The following is a 17,680-nucleotide window of genomic DNA, read 5'->3' as shown; positions in this document are numbered from 1 at the left end:
TGAGAATGCACTTGTATGGCATATATATTTATCGATGGCAGATCGCTTCCGTAAACACCTACTGCGACACGGAACCTTGGTTTAAACGGTCTCATCCGAAGGACCGGTCTCCACGTCCCACAGTGGGATTTGAATCCGAAAGGTAAGGATCAACTCCTTACTCCGCATATATAGAGCACCCACTGCGCCACACGGGCGACGTAGACTTTTTTTGGAGATCAAACACTGTTCCTTAATTTCACTTTTTTATTTCATACAATGAGTATTTTGAGAAAGAAAGAAAAAATATGGGTGTCATTTAAATATTTTGGATAATGTTTCTACTTTAGTAAAAATCACAGAAACCATTTCTCACAAAGTAATATTTGTAGATCGGGTATCTAATCTAAATCAAAGTTTACCCGATATTTTAAAAACAAATTAAAAAACCATTGGATGAGTATAATTTTTGGAAATATACTTTAAATGTAATCAAATATAATACATGTAGTTCAAATACCTCTAAACCATATACATAATGATCCAAAAGTTGAATTAGTTCAGTGGCATGTGCGGCCTTATTTTCTCAAATATCCGTGCTTCTAAACCATTTACATTCCGGAAGACTTCCTAATTTACTGTATAACAATATTCCTCTTTACGACAGGATACAAGATATAATATATGATATGATATGAGATATATGATATGATCATGACGATATGTTTTTTGTATTAAAAATTGGGATGAATGTGAATTATTCTGAAAGGTAAAGAAATCCTTGCTTAACTTTCTGAGCTCGCAAAATCCGATGATTTATTCACCGATTCAGAATTAGGATTTGTCAGCACATTATTAAATGGAACTTTGTTTTTGGGTTCTTCTTTTCTGATACCGTCTGTGGATGTGCTTGCTGAGTATCCGACACTACTTTGAAAACTCTGAAAAAGTGGATTGCTCTTTAAATTATGAGATTCAGGGTTCTTATCTCCAAATGCCTGAGACTTATCACGGAAGGGTTGGGGTTCAGTAGGTCGAAATATAGGAAATTCTAAGTTCGTATCATTTGTATTGGGTGAAATAAATGATGATGTTGACGTAGAAGGCACTGATGGTTGGCAGTCCATTTCAAATTGTGCCATTTCTTTCTCGTTAAGAGTAAATGATCGACTAGAACTTTCAACCATTCTGCTAGAAAAACTGTTTTCTTTTGTGGAATTAGTATTCGCGATATCATCATACTGGTCTTCCACAGTCTGACCTAACATGTCATATTCACAGCACTGTTGTTTTTTAGTGTCTGTGGCATCCAAATATCCACCATTAAGATTCTGTTCCTCGGCAATTCTTTCTGGGGATGTATCATCTCGATTATTAAATGATCTTTTGTCTGTTTTTAAACTTGACGACGTGATGTCTTGGTTCTCACTTATCCTATTATATATACACACACAAAAGTTTAAGGAATGCAAGTTTATAAAAACAAATATAAATACATTCAAAACATACGATTTACAAGTATTCACCTCTTCGTCATGATTTCCACAATGTCACAAGCCGATGGTCTGCAAGATCTATCACTATGCCAACAAGGGATCATGACGTCATCATACAGCCAGTCGGGACACTTCTCTGGTTTTTCTGGTTTCTGCCCCTCATTAAGTACACCAAGTATCTGACAGAATACAAATCTATGTTAGATGGATGAACTCAAATGGTCAAAGTTGTTGATGTCCAAAGAAATGTCTTATCACAAGAAATACACATGTGAAATTTGAAAGCCTAAGTACCAACTGCTCAAAAGTTATGGCCAAGGTTAAAGTCTCATAAAATTTTCTAAAAGTGGGTCAAACTCCAAGGTCAAAAGGTCGAATATGGTACCCAAAGAAAGGTCTTGTCACAAGGAATATACATGTGAAATATGAAAGCTATAGCTTCAACTAATCAAAAGTTATGGGCAAGGTCAAAGTTTTTGCGGACAGACATACAAACAGACGGACGGCTAGGGCAAAAACTATATGTCCCCGAATCTTCGATAGCGGGGGCATAAAAATATGGTTGAAAATATTGTGAAAGAAGACATAAATAAACATTAAAACGTTTTCTTATAGGCTTGTTTTTCAAAAATCATTATAACTTCTTAGTGTAGTGTTTACAGTTAATTTCAGAGGTAAGGAAAAATGTATTTACTTTCTAAATGGAGACAATGAAGGAATTTGGAAGCACATTTATCATACCATAGTGAGCGACATTGTTGAGTTTCAAAATGAAGTTTTGGTCATAACTTATTTCAGTCAAAAATAAGATACTAAACGTCATGATCTCAAACAGGTACTTAATTTGCAAATCTTTAACGCATCTTTTCAAAAAAGCTTTTAATATGTGATTTACTAGATGACACAAACACTTGTAAGAATAATATTGATGTGAACTATGAAAATATTTGATACAATATCGTTTGCAAAATAGTCATTTCTGTATCTATTAGAATATTAACAACAAAGTTCCAAGTGAATTATATACTCTGTGTTTCTTTTTTGTCCTATTTTAATTTGGATTATATGTTGCAATGTGTTGATTACTAGTATATGTTCTTTTCTACTTATATTGCTGTGCTGTTTTATTGCTACATTGATTATTTTGTTTTTAGATTTTTTTTAAAAATATTTTCAAAGAATGTGGATATGCCTGCGCATGAAATACATAAAAATACAATGATATATGGTAACTTCAAGCATAAAACTGAGTATCTAAAGCGTATTTTCTATATGTGCTGAACGTACCTGAGATTTATAATTTCTGGCAAAAGGTACAGTTTGAAGTTCGTCATGCCCTGAGAATGCCATATAAACTTGGTAAAACAACATCGCCATTGTGTAAACGTCACTTCCTGTAGATAATTCTCCAAAAGATATCACCTCCCTAGGGATCCTGTGTAAATGAATCGGATTTATAAAGAAGATAGACAACGAAAAAAGGGGATCTTTGTATAAGTAAAGATGACAAAATTTAGTATAGTATAGCTAAAAATCCAAGTATGTGGTTACGAGAAGAGACACTAACCAGAAGTTCAAATTCAAGACGTTTTCCTCTGTCATAATAAAGTAGAGAATGAAATCAAAAGTCAGAGGCCAAAGACGTAGAGAATTTTACCAAAATATCATGTCCTCAAATCTGTCTGAGACACGAATACTTCCTTGATTTATATCGGGTGTTTCCGGTAAGCGTACCATTGTCCCTAATTTTACAAGAAACGCCTAGAAAGAGAGAATACATCTATTTCAGTAATATTTTGAATCAGAACTTCATCATCACACTTTGTAGTGTGTATAAGCTGAAGACGATTCGTAAAAGGTACAGATTTATGTTTGTCCGTCATATTAGTCTGCAATTCCCCTTCTGTACGGCCCCTATATAAGCCGTTCTGTTAAATGGTAACGGTTCAGTGTAATCAGTTTTCATCGGTGTGGACGGACGTATTCTCACAACTATTGTAAAACTCTTGGTAGCGACAAGAGTAACTTGTGCTTCTTCCACGGAGAAGAGAAAGTTACCAAAGAAACTTACATCAGTTGCACAGGTCAGTGCAGTACAAACAAACACAAATACACGTAAACAGAAAAAAAATTGTCAACAAAGGTAATGTAAAATAACCAACACGAACTCGTGTCGTTCATTCCATGCAGGTACCTGTGGCAAGAAAGCAGTCAGTTGTAACGAATGCGAAGGGTATACCCCAGTGCTGGTATCGGAGATAGGAAAACTAATATGGCGTAAGCCTATTTACGAGTCGTGTTCAGCTTTAAGAGAGCAAACCCTTTAAGAATAATTGTACTAACAGTTATCCTAAGAAGAATTAAAGGTCACATGATACTTATCTTTACGATCATCACCTGTAAGAATACTAACAGTTGTTGTACATGTTTATTGTCTTAATACTTTTTTTTTTTAGTTTTCCCTTTTCAAGAACTGTTTCATCCTTACCCTGTATTGGTTTTCCTGATGTTGAATATAGATGTTCTTTGCTCTCAGCGCAACTATCAGCCATCTTTTTGCATGCATTTTCTGAACAAGCTGTGCCACAGCTAAAAGCATCATAGCACAAGAATGGTGGGACACATTGCCTTTCAGTAGTTTCAGAATATTAACAGCTTTGGGATACATGTATTTCTAAAATTTTGGATAAAGTTAATTAAAGGTTTTAATGAACAGCCTAATAATATGACTATAATGTGAGGTAGTAAGAGGCATACGCGGGAAAATTCTGTACTGACATTGTGTTTCACACATGAGATCAAACAAAGAATAACATCTTTGTCCTGCATTGTACCATATGTAGCATTTTACATCTCTTTAAACAATTCATTGCCATCTATGATAGGTATATGAATACTTACTAAAACATTATCTATTCCCTTTCCAGAGATACTGCCCTTTTCACGAGAGAGTGTATCAGCGATGATTCCCATTTTCTCACAGAAGTCAGGGCTCATGGTGGGTAGAATTTTCTCGCAAAATTGCACAGAGACTTGCTCTGCAATGCGTAGGTGTTCTCCCTGAAAATGTTTGCCGAACCATACACCATGCTTTCAAAATATTATACACAATACTATGTACATCTATGTTCAACCTTCAAGATAGAAGATTGTTTCAATCAATGACATCTGTTCTAGTAATATTATGAGACTTAAAGATAAGAGAGATATTTTACAACAATATTCTATTTGTTTTCACGCTTGACCTTTAAGATTTTTTTTGCCAACTTTTATAGCCAAAATAAACGATATTTACTGTTTCCTCGACGACAGGGTCATGCAATGGTTTGATGTCATCAAGGTCCAATACAGGTTCTTTTAAAGGACTTCGAGGATTCGGCATACTTTGGCGTCTCATCTCGATAACGGTTTTCCTAATATCTATAACATGAATTAACTCTATAATGTTTCTTTTCAAACTATCTATGATAATTTACGGCTTCTTTTTATCATTTCATTTGATATTTTTTTTGTTTAACTTTTCAGTTAATTATGTATTCGGACTGACTTTCTTTTTTCTCTAGGCTTTTCTCTTTAAGCTTTCTTATGAACGGAGAAATGCCCTGAAAATACAACAGAATACAACAAAAATGATTCCTATGAAAAACAAAATTTCTTGCATAAATCTTTCCTTTCTTTAAGTTTTTGTGCGTTTTATATTTTTTAAAGCAAATCATTTAGTATACATTGATAAGTTGTAGACACACCCTTTCTGGTTCATGGCCTCGTTCCTGTTGACTCTCACTGAGTCGTGGAAGATCGGGGGTTTCTTCACTCGCTTCAATAGAAACATTTCAATTTTTTTCCTTTTTTTAACTTTAAATAAAAAAGAATGATTTAAAAATAATAAAAACAAAATTGTTTCCATCATACCGTAATATTCATTGTTGAATTTACATTAACCATATGAAGAAAAATGTGAATGGATATTAATTCCCATTCACTTCATACTTTCACCATTTTTATGAAAATAATACTGCTGTTTTCTGAGGCAATATATAGAATTCTACTTTTTAAACTTGTTAGATCCGATTTATTAAAAACCATTTGAAACTTGAAAGAAATGTTCAAGATCAGCAACTGTTTCATATTTCTTCCATCAATGTAACGTTAGGATCGATAAAATGATATTTTACGTTCCTTCAATCTCTTAAAACGAATAGTTCAAACTCACTTCAAAGACAAGCATTAATTTAAAAAGTATTTTAAAAAAGTCTCTGTGTTTTGTTTTACAGAGTGTAATAATTACTATCATTACAGAAAAAATAATTAAACATTTATCTAGGCAATTTAATGTTCGTGCAATGATTTAACGGTAAATACATGTTTATTTATGGGATTCGATGTATCCCATTAAACTCTATATAAAAGACAACCACAGATTCTAACAAATCTGTTTCATATTTGGATATTGTTTCTTAGAGAAAGACATTAATGGCAAACTAACAGCTAAAATTTATGATAAACGTGATAACTTCAACTTTACTATCGCCACCTTCCCTTATTTGTGTAGCAATATACCATTTAATTTATCACCTGCATATGGAGTTTATCTCTCCCAATTGATTCGATACGCAAGAGCATGTTCTACATACGAACAATTTCTAAAACGAGGCAGACTATCCAGAAATAAGTTAAAGATATGAACAGTATCATTTCAAGTCAACATTTCGAAAATTCTATGGTCAATATAATGACGTTGTTTGCAAATATAATATGTCGTCATGTCGAACGTTGGGGACTGACTTATTTCATACAAATTGTTTGGCCATTATTTTCACACTTAATTGTGTACGGATTTTTTTCCGTTTATCCGACCATGACAAAGAACACCCAGTCTGCGTGACCGGTTGACAGGGAATTTATACTACACGGCGCACCTGATCCCACCTCTGTTGTCAGAGGTCCGTGTTGGCTCAACTCACAGTTTGTATTGTTTTCGTAAGTGGACTTTTGATCGATCTATACCAACATCATGCCAATGAAACTTGTAATGCTTCTGGGTTATTGTTTTAGTTATATATTATTTCAAAGCAATAGATAAAAAAAGTTTAAATATCAAAATTCTTCTGCATATACAGTGATATCATGATTATATATAACAGAATAAACTAGAGGTTCTGTGAGCAATTACCTCACGAAATGATACCTTCGCTTCCAAACAAGTACAATGGCAAGGTCCATGATTTGCTATGGGAAACCCCAAATATCTGTCCGATGAAAGTGTAAAATAGGAGGTGCACAATGGCACTATATGATAAAGATTCTGTCAAAGACTCATTAATTTCTATTCAGTGGTATAGGAGGAGTTGAGGATAACAGATGTTTACCACCAATATTTATAGAAAGAATGGCAGAGTCCATGTTTTACTATAGGAAACCCCAAATATCTGTCTGATTAAAACGTAAAATAGAAGGTTACATTTTTTCAGTGGTTTAGATGAGCTGTGGATAAGAGATGGATACCCTCAAAATAATAGAAAGAATAGCAGTGTCCATGTTTTGCTGTGGGATTCCTCAAATATCTGTCCGATCGAAATGCAGAATAGGAGGTGCTTCTTGGCACTTTTATAAAGATTCTTTGAAAGTCCCATTAAATTTTATTCAGTGATATATAGGAGAAACTGCGGATAAAGGATGGATACACTTAAGCGTAACGGACGCACAGAAGGATTGGAAGGACGGACAAACACCCCAAATACTAAATACAAAATGCTTTTTCAGCGAAGTACATGTAATACTGAAGTATTTGCTTTTACTAGTAAAATATATATATTGCTCTGAATTATCAATAAAATACTTCAGAGCGATTAACTTTTAGTAATACTTGCATTTCATTGTACCACTATTTGAAATCATAATTAGTCTTTCTGTGTACATACCTCCTACTACTCGCTTATCCCTTAGCCTTCTGAGCTGTTTCAGGATTTCTTCAGCAGATGGTCTGTCTTTTGGGTCTGTCTTCCAGCATGATAGTGCTAACTTGTGGTAGTCATAAGGAATACAGGGCCACCGGTAAGGGGATATGTCTCCTGATAATACCTGCATTTTTTTCGGAGTAGAATATGATATTTGAAATGAAGCAATATTCATCACCACAGTTTCAAGATTGAATTAAACCTAAGTGTAGTTTGTCAGCATTTTGTTTACACACTTTTCTTGTAGTCACAGTCATTTACCATTAAGCAATGAAAGTTTTGTTAACTTTAAAACAACCATAAAAAAAACAACAAAAATTCCAATGTGTTCGAACAAGCAACATTTAAAAAGGATGCTCTTTACGTGTTCAAAACGTTCTTTTATCATAAAAACTTATTTGCAAATAGCATATAAGTTGAACTTATATTCTGAAAAGATGACTGCATCAGGTAACGAGTATTTCAGTATGTGTTGGAAAAGGAAAGATTTGAACTTTTCAACATATGAACATCAATTGCTGGTTTTGTATAGTAAACATAACTTGCAATTTTACCTGTAAATAAGACAATATATATATATCTTTGTTGTCTAAGTATCAAATTAAATGATCCATACCCCTGATATAATATCATCTGTGGTTGAGCTGTACTGATCAGTAAATGGTTCACATCCGTAAGTAAATAGCTCATGGATCACGTGACCAAACATCCAGATATCGGATCTGGCGTCGTAGCAATTTAAAAGGATTGACTCAACAGCCGACCAACGAATAGGAAAGCCATCTCCCTGCATGTCTAAAAGGAAAAAAAAAACAACAGGAAGAAATAGCGATGTCTATGACGCAATTAAAGAGATAACATTTGCAAAAGTGACGTCAGTGCTTATCTAGGTGCAATATATTTTGGAATGAAATTTTACCTGCTACCTGACAACTTGCTGTCATACTAAAATCTGTTTGACATGCAAGATTCAAATCATACAAAACGGCTGCATCCTCTTCCGTCTCTGGGAATTGTGCAAGGTGAAAGCACCGAAGTGTGACGTCACGATGAATGATCTTTTTGCCATGTAAGTAATTGAGAGCGCTTATCATTTCAATCAAACGATTATTTAACCAAAGCACAGAAAATCTTGTTTTTTGTCCTCGTATTTCTAGAAGTTTTTCCAATATTTCTATCCTGTGGTTTTCTTTTACATAGAAAGGAAGGGAGTTTTTTAAGTCACTATAAGCCAGTAATCTAACAACATTGATGTGAGTTTCATCCTTTTGTAGTCCTAAAAGAATTTTGAAGTCATTTTCCAGCATGCTGTTCTTTATCTTACATTTTTCTTTTATTCCCTGAAGAGAACTCATTGATATGCCTGGAACACAAATGGCAATGCTTGCCTCGCACTTGTTGATGCGCCCTTGACAAAAAGACCAATATGAATGATCAGTCTTTTTTGGCAGAGTTTTTCTTTTCGTGTGATGGAAGACTACATCAGTGACGTGTCTTTGAACGTACGTTTCTGTAAATTCCAACAAAGATCTTTCAGAGATGTTCAGACATTGGATGATGGTATTTACAAGTTGTTTGTCACCTGTAAAGAGATGATTGGAGAGTTCCTCTGGGAGAGGTAGAAAACTCTTGTGTCCTGACATCCTGCTCCAGCAGATCTCGACGACCTTCAGAAGGTCACCCTTCTCTCCCTTAGCTAAAGAAAAGATGGCATCTTGTCAGTCCATATAAAACTCTCATCATTGGGTAAAACTTCAATTTGCTTCCTCTTTATTAGGGATAATGATTGATTAGAGAGTTCAGATGACGTCTACAGGTAATTAATTTCTTTTGTTCCAGTAAGTGATTGAAAAACATGTATTCATCTTTTAATTCAGATTGTATGTATAATGAAAATTTCTCTTGCAAATGGAACAGCAAGCAATAGTAAGCTGATTAACTAGTAGTTTTAGTTAAAAAGAAAGTTTTGAGCGCCGAGCTTTGGTTTGATGGTAGATGGCGTCATCACAACGCTATGGCACTATGTTTACATGTAATATTTTAAATTTGATCCTTTTTTAAATTAATGTTTTATTTATCATATTCCCCCTGCATTAATTCCATGTAAAAGTTTTATTTATACCATATCTTGTGTATATTTTTAATACTTTCATATGCATGGGATATAGTGCACTGCATTGTTTTAAGTTTTTAAACATGTAACCAATATGTATATTGGTCGGTTTACATGCTAAGATTTCCTCCATATTTTGAGGACTTTATTTACAGATTCCTCCATTTTAGATGTTTCCAATATCCTAAATTTAGAAAGAGAGCAAGTAAAACATTCTTTGTTACACCTGAATTTCTTTTGTGCTAAAATTGTCCATGTCATTTTCTAGGGTGTCTATATTAAGTTGCCACTTACGATGACAAAGACAAGCTCCAATTCCACGTAAGGTAATCTCGGCCAAGGCATGGTGCTGTACTTCTGACCACTTTTTATCGGTTTTCTTCTGGAGAAATAATAATCCTACAAACCTTAAGAACTGATCATGCACCGACGCATTGCTCTTCAGCTGAAATGTTTAAAGCAAACCGATTATGGTCGCTATCAGCATTCTGATATAAATAAATACCGCTTCTAAAAATATTTACAAATAATAACACACCTTGTAAAATTGTATTTACATTGATAGTTTTAGACTAAAATGCTATTTTTAGACTAAAAAGTTTTTCAAAAACCCCGCAGGAAAAGAACCCCTGTTAAACAGTGCAATAAAATAACGATTTAGTCTATTGTGTAAGGGGAGGCAAAATTAAAGTACCTACTAGCCTAATAATACTTCTCTCATATAGCTGTGGTGTCTTACCTTTAGTAGAAATGCAAACAGGGCCATGAATTGTTCATTGAAAGACTGATTTTCTATGCTGACTAGGTGTTCAGCATGTTCTTTTGAGTAAAAGGCATCTTCCCATCTTTCAAAAATGACACGAGAATGTCTACTTAACTGAAAGCCAGATGAAAGTGACCTGGCAAATAAGGCCATACATTTCAATGCAGCAAAATTACGCGGTTGAGTCTTCTTTAATTTCCTCTTTGAACTCAGTTTTGTATACACATCATCAATATTCTTGCATATGTCACAAATTTTGCTTTCAATCTCTTTCTTTTCATTGTTTCGGAAACAATACTGTAGCATGGAAATTGCCATGATATCCATAATTGGTAAACATGATTCGTACCACATTTCTAAATCCTCTTCAACTGTGTCCCTTTGGAATCTTTTCATCAAATTTATCAGACAGCTTTTTATGTCCACAAAGGGCAGGGCCGAAATATCTAACCTGCAGATAATACATTTCAGTTTTCCAAGTATGAATTTCTGAAATTGCCTGTCTTTACATACTAATAGTTTTGAGAGTTCTGCAATTTTTTTGGGCTTTGTCAAACGCGGAACGATATGAGTGCGAGTTCTTTGGATTAAGTCTTGTAATTCTACATCAGTAAACCTTTCACATTTTTCTTCAAAGTCTGAAACTAGTTCTGTTTTATCTAAATGAAAGATAATTTTAATTCTTGAATTAGCATTGACATAGAATCCTATCAATTTCTCTCTTCTAATATATCAATTACCTGAGATGAGATAAAAACTATTTTCATTCTAGTATTGTAATTAAAATAATAGATTTATACTTAAAACTATTTTCATTCTAGTATTGTAATTAGACTAATAGATTTATACTTAAAATAACCAAAACTCAATAAAAACAAGATGTGTTTGTGAAACACTGATGCCCCCGTATGGCAGCTTATGGCGAAGGTTAAAGTTTCTCAAATGCAAGTCAAAATCCAGGCCAAAAGATAAAAAAAAATGTTGGTACCCAAAGAAAGGTCTTGTCTCAAGGAATATACCTGTGAAATTTGAAAGCCCTAGCTGCAACTATTAAAAAGCTATGGCGAAGGTTAAAGTTTTCTTAAAGTAAGTAAAACGTCAAGGTCAAGGTCAAAGTTGTTGGTATCCAAAGGAAGGTCTTGTCACAAGGTTTACATGTGTGAAGTATGAAAGCCCTAGCACCAACCATTCAAAAGTTATGGCCAAGGTTAAAGTTTTTCGAAAGTAGGTCAAACTCCTAGGTCAAGGTCAAAAGGTCAAAGTGGTTGGTATCCAAAGAAAGGTCTTGTCACAAGGATAACATATGTGAAGTATGAAAGCCTTAGCTCCAACAGTTCAAAACTTTTTGGCCAAGGTTAAGTATTACAAAAGTAGGTCAAACTCCTAGGTCAAGGTCAAAGGGTCAAAGAGGTTGATATCCAGAGGAAGGTCTTGTCACAAGGAATACACATGTGAAGTTTGAAACCCCAAGAACCAACTGTTTAAAAGTTATGGCCAAAGTTAAAGTCTCATGAAATTTTGCAAAAGTGGGTCAAACTCCAAGGTCAATGTCAAAAGGTCAAATTTGATGGTATCCAAAGAAAGGTCTTGTCACAAGGAATACACATTTTAAATATAAAAGTCATAGCTCCAACCAATCAAAAGTTATGGGCAAGGTTAAAGTCGACACAACAAACAGACAAACAGATAAACAGACAGACAGGACAAAAACAATATACCCCCGGGATCTTTCGATTCGGGGGCATAAAAATATTTTCATAGATAAAGTATCATTAATTTGGTAATGCCATTGCGTACCTTTAGAGGAAACCAGACTGTGTAATATTCTAGGCTCATTCCCCAATGCTCTCTGATAACTCTCCGCACTGACAAAGTAGTCCTTGGTGTGAGGAGCAATAGAGGTATACAGTGTAATGTTTAAACTGGAATTTTTGGGAGTGTAGCCGAAGTCGTCCATCTTAAAGTTGGATTCCAGGAGGCGCAACCTCTATCCTGTGCATTAAACATGCTTTTGAAAACTTAATGCATTTAAATGTAACTAAAATAAAATGAAACGTAACATAAAGATAAAGATTTGCTTTATATTAAGATGAAATCGAAACCCCCAAAAAGGTGTCTGCAGATATAACCCCTGAAATAGTATTTACAATAGTTTAACAACCATACATGGTTAAGGCTTGTAAGATCGCCAAGGTGCATTTTAATTATCTTTATTTTAATTTTCTCATATAGCATTTTTTTTTCATAATAACAATAAGTATGGGGACGAGAGGAATAAATATTAATACGCTTGTTTGTCAGGAATTTTTGCTCTTTTTGAATATAAGAAAACTTAGAATAATATGACTTTCAAACGAGACTAAGAAGTCGTATGGTCATATTATTTTATGAATTCTGTGTTTGGTCTAGTTGGTCTTCGGAAATGATCGCTTGTATTGCCCAAGTGAGGGTATGTCCCGAGACACAGTTTGTTCTTCCAAAGGAGAGGCTTTTACATTATGTATATTATTATTATAAATAATAATAGATGGTCATAGGTCACCGATCTAACAGGTCGATCGTAAAAGGGCTCCCAAGGAAACCTCAATAATGAGAAATTTTAACGACAGACGTGAGTATAAAAAGTGTGTATATACATGTAATTCCGATGTATGATGTTGACTGATGAAAACTAAAGATTGTTGGTAATTATTTTAAGCGTCATATACACGCAAATTTAGCTCTGATGAAGAGAAGCCTTTCAAGCGGGAGGGGGGGGGGGTATATATAAATATGTAATATGTGTGGTTTATCAAATGTATGGTACGAACAGGGTGTCAATATAAGTTATATATGGATACCTGTGAATGTAAAACAAATATTTTTTTAAAAAGATCAGTTTATCCAAAAATGGTCAAGTGACGTAAAAAATTCCTTAAAAGGACAGATGTCCAGAATTTTTAAACAAAACTTTGGATTAAAAAATTATTTTGATAAGTTATCTCCTTAACATTTTTAAAATTTTGAATTGCAAATCATAGAACTTGTTCACTTTGTAATAATACTGGTGATGAATTCCATTACATCCTACAATGTAAAGCTTTAATTAATATAAGAAAATATGACCTTGGTAAATATTACTCCTACAGACCGAATATTATTAAATTTATGAAATTAATGTTAACTCAAAACGAACAAAAATCTGAAAAAGTTATGTATGTTTACCCTAAAAAATTATGATGCTGTCTGTCCTCCTTGATATATTTCCCTTCCTCTCTTTACTTATTTTCTGTTATGCTTTTAATTGTTTTGTACCTCTGACCAGCTTGAATAAAATGTATATATGTTATTAATGTACCTTATGTACCAATTTTTTGGTTTGGGTGAATAAAACTTGGACTTATTCATTTAATGTGCATGCAGTGTCTGTAAACACACAGGTTATAACATTCTACGTAAAGCATTTATTATGGAGATTTTCATGAAGAAAGGTTCGAAATATGTAATGAATCTCGACAACGTGAAATATATGGAGATAACGAACAGTAGTCAAGCTCAAAAGTCCATTAAACATTACAAAATAGGAGCAGAGCAAACACGGACCTCCAAAACATCAGAGGTGGGATCAGGTGCCATGGAGGAGTGAGCATCCCCTGCCGACCGGTCACATCCGCCGTGTGCTCCTTATCATGATCGGGAAATAACGGAAAAATCCATCGACAATTCAGTGTGTAAATAATGGCCTAACATTTAATATGAAAAACGTCAGTCAGCATTTGACTCAATGATAAATTGTATTTGCTGACAAGGTCATTGTATCGACCATAGAACTTACGAAATGATGACTTTAAACGAGACTGCTGATATTCTTGTTTGTCAATAATTTACCTCGTTTTAGAAATTGTACATACATAGATCATGCTCTTGCGTATCGAATCAACTGAGAGGTATAAACCCCGTATGCAGGTGATGAAGGTATATTGCTGCATAAGTAAGGAAAGTTGACGATCAAAAGTTAAAGTTATCACGTTAAATAAATATTATATTTGCCTGACAATATTTTTTCTTGATACTGCTGCATAGAAGATATCTTTTTCACAAAGTAATTATAACGTGTATGCCATATTTAAAAGGGCTCACTGCCGGTCGAAAGACAATGGTATATTAAAAGATTAAAAAAATATGATGCTTTTTAAAGCCTGTTCGGATGGATCGGAGTCTTATTGAAGCTGATTTATGGAAAGTTTTAATCAAAGTCATTTCTGAAGAAAAATTGTCCAGTCCTGTTTGTAATTCTATTCATACATGGAATATATTTCTGTTAACGACTATTGTCCTCATGCTAACTCATTGCTTAACTTTTACATATAATTATGATATTATTTGTACGAAGTGAGGGTGATGTTTCCTAAATGGTAACAGACTTACATATGTTTTAAATTGATCATCCTTTACGTACCTTGATACTTGAACTATCCTTTGACACAAATAAATCTGGTGATAAAAAGTCTTAAACAACACTGCATCTCACTTCTCTATATAAGAATTAGGTATAAGACGGAAGAATCACCTTACAGAGAAGTGGATGACACCTGATTTAATGACTGGTGGAATTTCAGGACAAAACCTACACAAAAATGTTGTCTAAACTTCCTCTTTCGATCTAGGTCGGGTGACACGACAGATTCAAAACAGAATTAAATGTCATTCTAAAAGTGTGGCGTATATGAAAGTTCTTCACCACAATTAAATGACCTACCGGGTATCTACTCGGTTAAAAGGTAATTATGATTTATTTAAATTATCAGTGGACAGTTTACAAGAGATGAAATCACGCCGCTTTATCTTTATGCCCCCGTATCGAAGAATCGGGGGTATATAGTTTTTGCCCTGTCCGTCCGTCTGTCTGTCTGTCTGTTTGTCCGCAAAAACTTTAACCTTGCCCATAACTTTTGATTGGTTGGAGCTATGGCTTTCATATTTCACATGTGTATTCCTTGTGACAAGACCTTTATTTGGGTACCACCATATTTCACCTTTTGACCTTGACCTTGGCGTTTGACCCAGTTTTGCAAAATTTTACCAAACTTTATCCTTGGCCATAACTACTGAACAATTGGTGCTAGGGTTTTCATACTTCACATGTGAAATCCTTGTGACAGGACCTTCCTTCGGATACCAACAACTTTGACCTTTTGACCTTGTCCTAGGAGTTTGACTTACTTTTGAAAAACTTTAACCTTGGCCATAACTTTTGAATAATTGGTGCTAGGGTTTTCATACTTCACATGTGTAATCTTTGTGTCAAGACCTTCCTTAGGATACCAACAACTTTGACCCTATGACCTTGGAGTTTGACTTACTTTTGGAAATCTTTAACCTTGGCCATATCTTTTGAACAATTGGTGCTAGGGTTTTCATACTTCACATGTGAAATCCTTGTGACAGGACCTTCCTTCGGATACCAACAACTTTGACCTTTTGACCTTGTCCTAGGAGTTTGACTTACTTTTGAAAAACTTTAACCTTGGCCATAACTTTTGAATAATTGGTGCTAGGGTTTTCATACTTCACATGTGTAATCTTTGTGTCAAGACCTTCCTTAGGATACCAACAACTTTGACCCTTTGACCTTGGAGTTTGACTTACTTTTGGAAATCTTTAACCTTGGCCATATCTTTTGAACAATTGGTGCTAGGGTTTTCATACTTCACATGTGAAATCCTTGTGACAGGACCTTCCTTCGGATACCAACAACTTTGACCTTTTGACCTTGTCCTAGGAGTTTGACTTACTTTTGAAAAACTTTAACCTTGGCCATAACTTTTGAATAATTGGTGCTAGGGTTTTCATACTTCACATGTGTAATCTTTGTGTCAAGACCTTCCTTAGGATACCAACAACTTTGACCCTTTGACCTTGGAGTTTGACTTACTTTTGGAAATCTTTAACCTTGGTCATATCTTTTGAACGGTTGTTGCTAGGGCTTTTATACTTCACATATGTAATCCTTGTGACAAGACCTTTCCTTGGATGCCAACAACTTCGACCCTTTGACCTTGACCTTGGAGTTTGACCTACTTTTTGAAAACTTTATCCTTGCCCATAACTTTCAAACGGTTGGTGCTAGGGATTTCATATTTCACATGTGTAGTTCTTGTGACAAGACCTTTCTTTGGATACCAACAACTTTGACCCTTTGACCTTGATCTTGGAGTTCGACCTACTTTTGGAAAACTTTAACCTTGGCCATAACTTTTGAACGGTTGGTGCTAGGGCTTTCATATTTCATATGTGTAATCCTTGTGACAAGGCCTTCCTTTGGATACCAACAACTTTGACCCTTTGACCTTGACCTTGGAGTTTGACCTACTTTTGGAAAACTTTAACCTTTGTCATAACTTTTGAACGATTGGTGCTTTGTCTTTCATATTTCACCTGTGTATTTCCTGGGAGAAGGCCTTTTCTTGGGCACCATTAATTTTGATCATTTGACCTTAATGTTTGATATACTTTTGAAAAAACGTTCATCTTTCCCAGATCTATTGAATGACTGCTGCTAGGGCTTTCATATTTTACAGGTATATCCCTCGAGACAAGATCTTACTTTGCGTACCAACATATTTGTTTTGCATTTGAGAAAGTTAAACCTTTGCTATAAGTTGCCATACGGGGGCATCAGTGTTTCACAAACACATCTTGTTCTTTACGTAAACGGTAAAATATTTGTTAAGACACTGGAGAATTATTCTATTAGGTATAAGCAAGTCAATTACATTTAAATCTCTCTAATTTAGAATAAGAAAATAGAGATTCAAATCAGTGCGAAAGAAGCCTACAAATGAAAACAGTTTGAATTGCAAGAATGGCAAATCCACGATTTCTCAAAATAAAATATATTAAAACTGTCCTTAGAGGTCAAACATAAAAGTTTATTCACGATCTAGTTTTAAAAAACCAGACAAATTTCTAACTAAACGTTATACCCATTTTTGTAACGTATAAGGACATGATGAATTGTAGCCTACCTAGATTAAAAGTATCTTAAAATCGTTTTCCTCTTGAATATAAATGTTAGTTACATTAACCTATAGCCAACGTTTTACATGCATTCTTTTCACATTATATGTAACTTGATATACAATATGGAGGGGATCACCTAATTTTTTCTGTAAAAATGTGTACAAATATACGGGAGTCATATAGCTATTGGAAACCTGTATGTCTATGGAAACAATTTGATACGTTTGTGTTCGTAAATGTGATATGACAAAAATGTCAGGTTAGTTTTTCAGAAGCTTGTATATCCTTACTAATATTATTTTTACTTCCCTTAGAGTGTAACGATGCTTCTCTGGTGGCCAGCTTGTTATGCATGCTTTCTCACCAAAAT

General features: G+C 34.4%; 1 protein-coding gene across 1 annotated transcript; it reads right to left on the bottom strand.

The window, feature by feature from the left end:
• Positions 1-764: 764 nt before the first annotated feature.
• LOC133196962 (uncharacterized) lies at positions 765-12,265 on the bottom strand. The gene is made up of 15 exons (XM_061332805.1): positions 12,106-12,265; positions 10,285-10,967; positions 9,840-9,990; positions 8,352-9,128; positions 8,049-8,227; positions 7,397-7,556; positions 5,222-5,283; positions 5,023-5,077; positions 4,752-4,895; positions 4,377-4,513; positions 3,964-4,149; positions 3,133-3,236; positions 2,763-2,910; positions 1,506-1,654; positions 765-1,413 (listed from the first exon to the last, which is right to left on the bottom strand). Exons 1-15 carry the CDS (start codon positions 12,263-12,265, stop codon positions 765-767), a joined length of 3,744 nt encoding a protein of 1,247 aa, XP_061188789.1.
• Positions 12,266-17,680: the final 5,415 nt, after the last annotated feature.

The sequence above is a fragment of the Saccostrea echinata genome, unplaced genomic scaffold (assembly GCF_033153115.1).
Source record: "Saccostrea echinata isolate AGI-Se365-2 ecotype Australia unplaced genomic scaffold, CSIRO_AGI_Sech_v1 ptg000030l, whole genome shotgun sequence".
In the NCBI taxonomy this organism is placed as follows: domain Eukaryota; kingdom Metazoa; phylum Mollusca; class Bivalvia; order Ostreida; family Ostreidae; genus Saccostrea; species Saccostrea echinata.
Note: the sequence above shows the minus strand (reverse complement) of the source record. Positions and strands in the feature narration are given on the sequence as shown.